The following is a 2,637-nucleotide window of genomic DNA, read 5'->3' as shown; positions in this document are numbered from 1 at the left end:
AAACCAGGAGTGGGCAACATCTGCCTGCTTGTTCTTATATGGCACAGAAGCTAACCAATGATGTTTACGTATGTGGTTGAAAAAATATAAATAAATAATATCTGCGACATAGGAAATTATATGAAATTCAGATTTCAGTATCCATACACCAGTTTTATTGGAGCACAGCCATGCTCACTGTGAGTGCAGTGTCTCTGGCTCTTTGACACTGCAGGGGCAGAGCTGGGGAGCTGGGACAGAAAGCCAAAATCTTTACCATCTGACCCTTTACAGCAAAAGTTTGCTAATCTTGCCATAAACAAAAATGAATAAATATGAGATGGGTCAACATTCTCAATGATCTATAAAGGTTCTAAAAGAAAACAGAGCAAATTTTCTTCATGACCTTGCAGTAGGCAAAGATGACTTTGAGAGGACAAGAAATATCTTTAAAAGCATATTTTTGCTTATTAAAAGTTTTGAAATCCTGATCAACAATATATATTAAGAAAATATACATGTATCTATGAAAAGTCATGTATTCAAGATATAAATAATTCCAACAAATCAATAATTTTATAAGATATGCAATTCAATTGTTTTTAAATAAGCAATTGAGTTCAACAGGGTGGTAAAAAAAGAGAAAGATCTATAAGTAGGCAGCTCCCTCTTCAAAGAGGGTTAATTTCCAGCTGCTTAGATTTTTTTGGCTGGAAGAACCCCACTTTAAGTCCATCCCAGGAATTTCCTTTGGTTAAAGATAACGTTTCGCCCTAGCTGGTTTGGCTCAGGGGATAGAGCATCGACCTGCAGACTGAAGGGTCCCAGGTTCAATCCGGTCAAGGGCACATACCGGGGTTGTGGGCTCGACCTCCAATAGGGGGCATGCAGGAGGCAGCCAGTCAATGATTCTCTCTCATCATTGATGTTTCTATCTCTCCCTCTCCCTTCCTCTTTCAGAAATCAATAAAAATATTTTTTAAGAGAGAGAGAGAGAGAGAGAGAGAGAGAGAGAAAGAGAGAACGTTTCCCCCAAGTTTTCTCTACTGCTTCCAAGGGCAGCTGCATGCATGGTGTCCTCTTCCCCAGAACACTCATTGATGAGATTTGGAATTTGTATTTCCTTCTTAGAAAAATGCACTATGCTTTTCTCAGTGCCACCTGCAAAGGGTGAGCTGAGACAGGTAAACATCACATCAACAGGAACTTGCACTGTCCTGGCTGGTCCCGACTCCTAATTCAGACAGAACCCAGCCAGCCTGGGCAGTGTCAACACTGTTATTGCACAAGTGGCCACTTGGGGGCACTATGGATCCACAGAGTGAGCTGCTGATGGGGCCCTATGGGACAGGGAGGATTAAGGGACATCCTCTTGGTTTGGTCCCTACATCAGGGAGATTATCTGATGACTCAGAGGTTTGCTGATCATATCTTCTCATGTGAACTGCTATGCAGGTGTGTTGTCACATCAGGGAGCCATGTGAATGGCCTTGCCTGGAGTTAAGCTCTTTCTTGAAGCCTAAGTTTGGAGAGTGTGACAGAGCTTCTTTCAGTGGGGCAGCCTGGATAATTAAAGTCAGGTGTAGAGCAAAGAGCACCTGCTTTAAGGAAAACAGAGAAGCAATCATCACCTGTCACAAACCGTGCTTCATCCAGCTCAGCACAGCCAGTAGCATCGGCTCATAGGAAGATGGACAGAAAGGGGAATGCCTGGACCAGTTGAGCCTGTCCAGGAAGTGCAGATTGCCCGTGAAAGTCTACAAGGACAGTGACATCAGAACAGTGACATCACAGGCAAGCCCTCCAAACAAAGCAAAGGAAAGTGCAAAAGCCTCTGATCTCTCACCCCAAACACCAGAGCCCAGAGCGGGGAGATGGCCAGTCTTTTCCTATCCAAGTCTTCCAGTGGCCCCTGGCTCCTCTACTACATGGCCCTCTGTCTTCTGAGGGCAGGTGAGTCCTGAGTTCAGGTGGACACCCCTTGAATCCAAAGTTCTTTACTGTTGCTGGCCTGTCCATCTGCTTCTTGTGCTGGTCTACAGCTTCTGTCTCCTTCTTCCACAGGTACAGTGGCTGCTGGAATCACCCAGTCCCCAAGACACATAATCAAAGGTCGTGGGGGGAAGGCCATTCTGAAATGCCAGCCCATCTCTGGACACAGAAGTGTGTACTGGTACCAGCAGACTCTGGGACATGGCCCCCAGTTCCTCATTAGTTTGTATGAAAAGGAGGAGGAACAGAAAGGAAACATCCCAGATCGGTTCTCAGCAAAACAGTTCAGTGACTACAGCTCTGAGCTGGCCATGAGCGCCTTGCAGCTGGGAGACTCAGCGGTGTATCTCTGTGCCAGCAGCTTAGACACAGCCCTGCAGGGTCAATGGCTTTCTGTACTCAAACCTCCCTGCCCCAGCTGAGGATGTCACAGGAGAGGGTGGGGGCCTTAGCAAGTTCCAGAGTTAAGTTATTTTCTAAAACTCCCCCTGCCCTGCTGAGCTTAGCCAGAGCTTTCCTGAGTGTCCTCCCAGCTCTGCCAGGACCTGGCAATTCCTAGCACATGGCAGGAACTCCTGCTTTGATAGAGTGGGGTCCAAGTTGTGTGTGCTAATGCACAGTCGACATTGTGTGTTCACTTTACAGAGGAGGAAGTGCTCAGTATAC

General features: G+C 46.2%; 1 gene segment (V, D, J or C); it reads left to right on the top strand.

The window, feature by feature from the left end:
• The first annotated feature begins 1,809 nt into the window (after nt 1–1,809).
• On the top strand, nt 1,810–2,393 carry LOC102434181. The segment is given in 2 exon segments: nt 1,810–1,932; nt 2,044–2,393. Coding segments are annotated over 2 exon segments (429 nt in total).
• The last annotated feature ends 244 nt before the right edge of the window (nt 2,394–2,637 follow it).

This window comes from Myotis lucifugus, unplaced genomic scaffold (genome assembly GCF_000147115.1).
Source record: "Myotis lucifugus unplaced genomic scaffold, Myoluc2.0 scaffold_3557, whole genome shotgun sequence".
Lineage (NCBI taxonomy): Eukaryota > Metazoa > Chordata > Mammalia > Chiroptera > Vespertilionidae > Myotis > Myotis lucifugus.
This window is presented reverse-complemented; position numbering and strand designations above follow the sequence as displayed.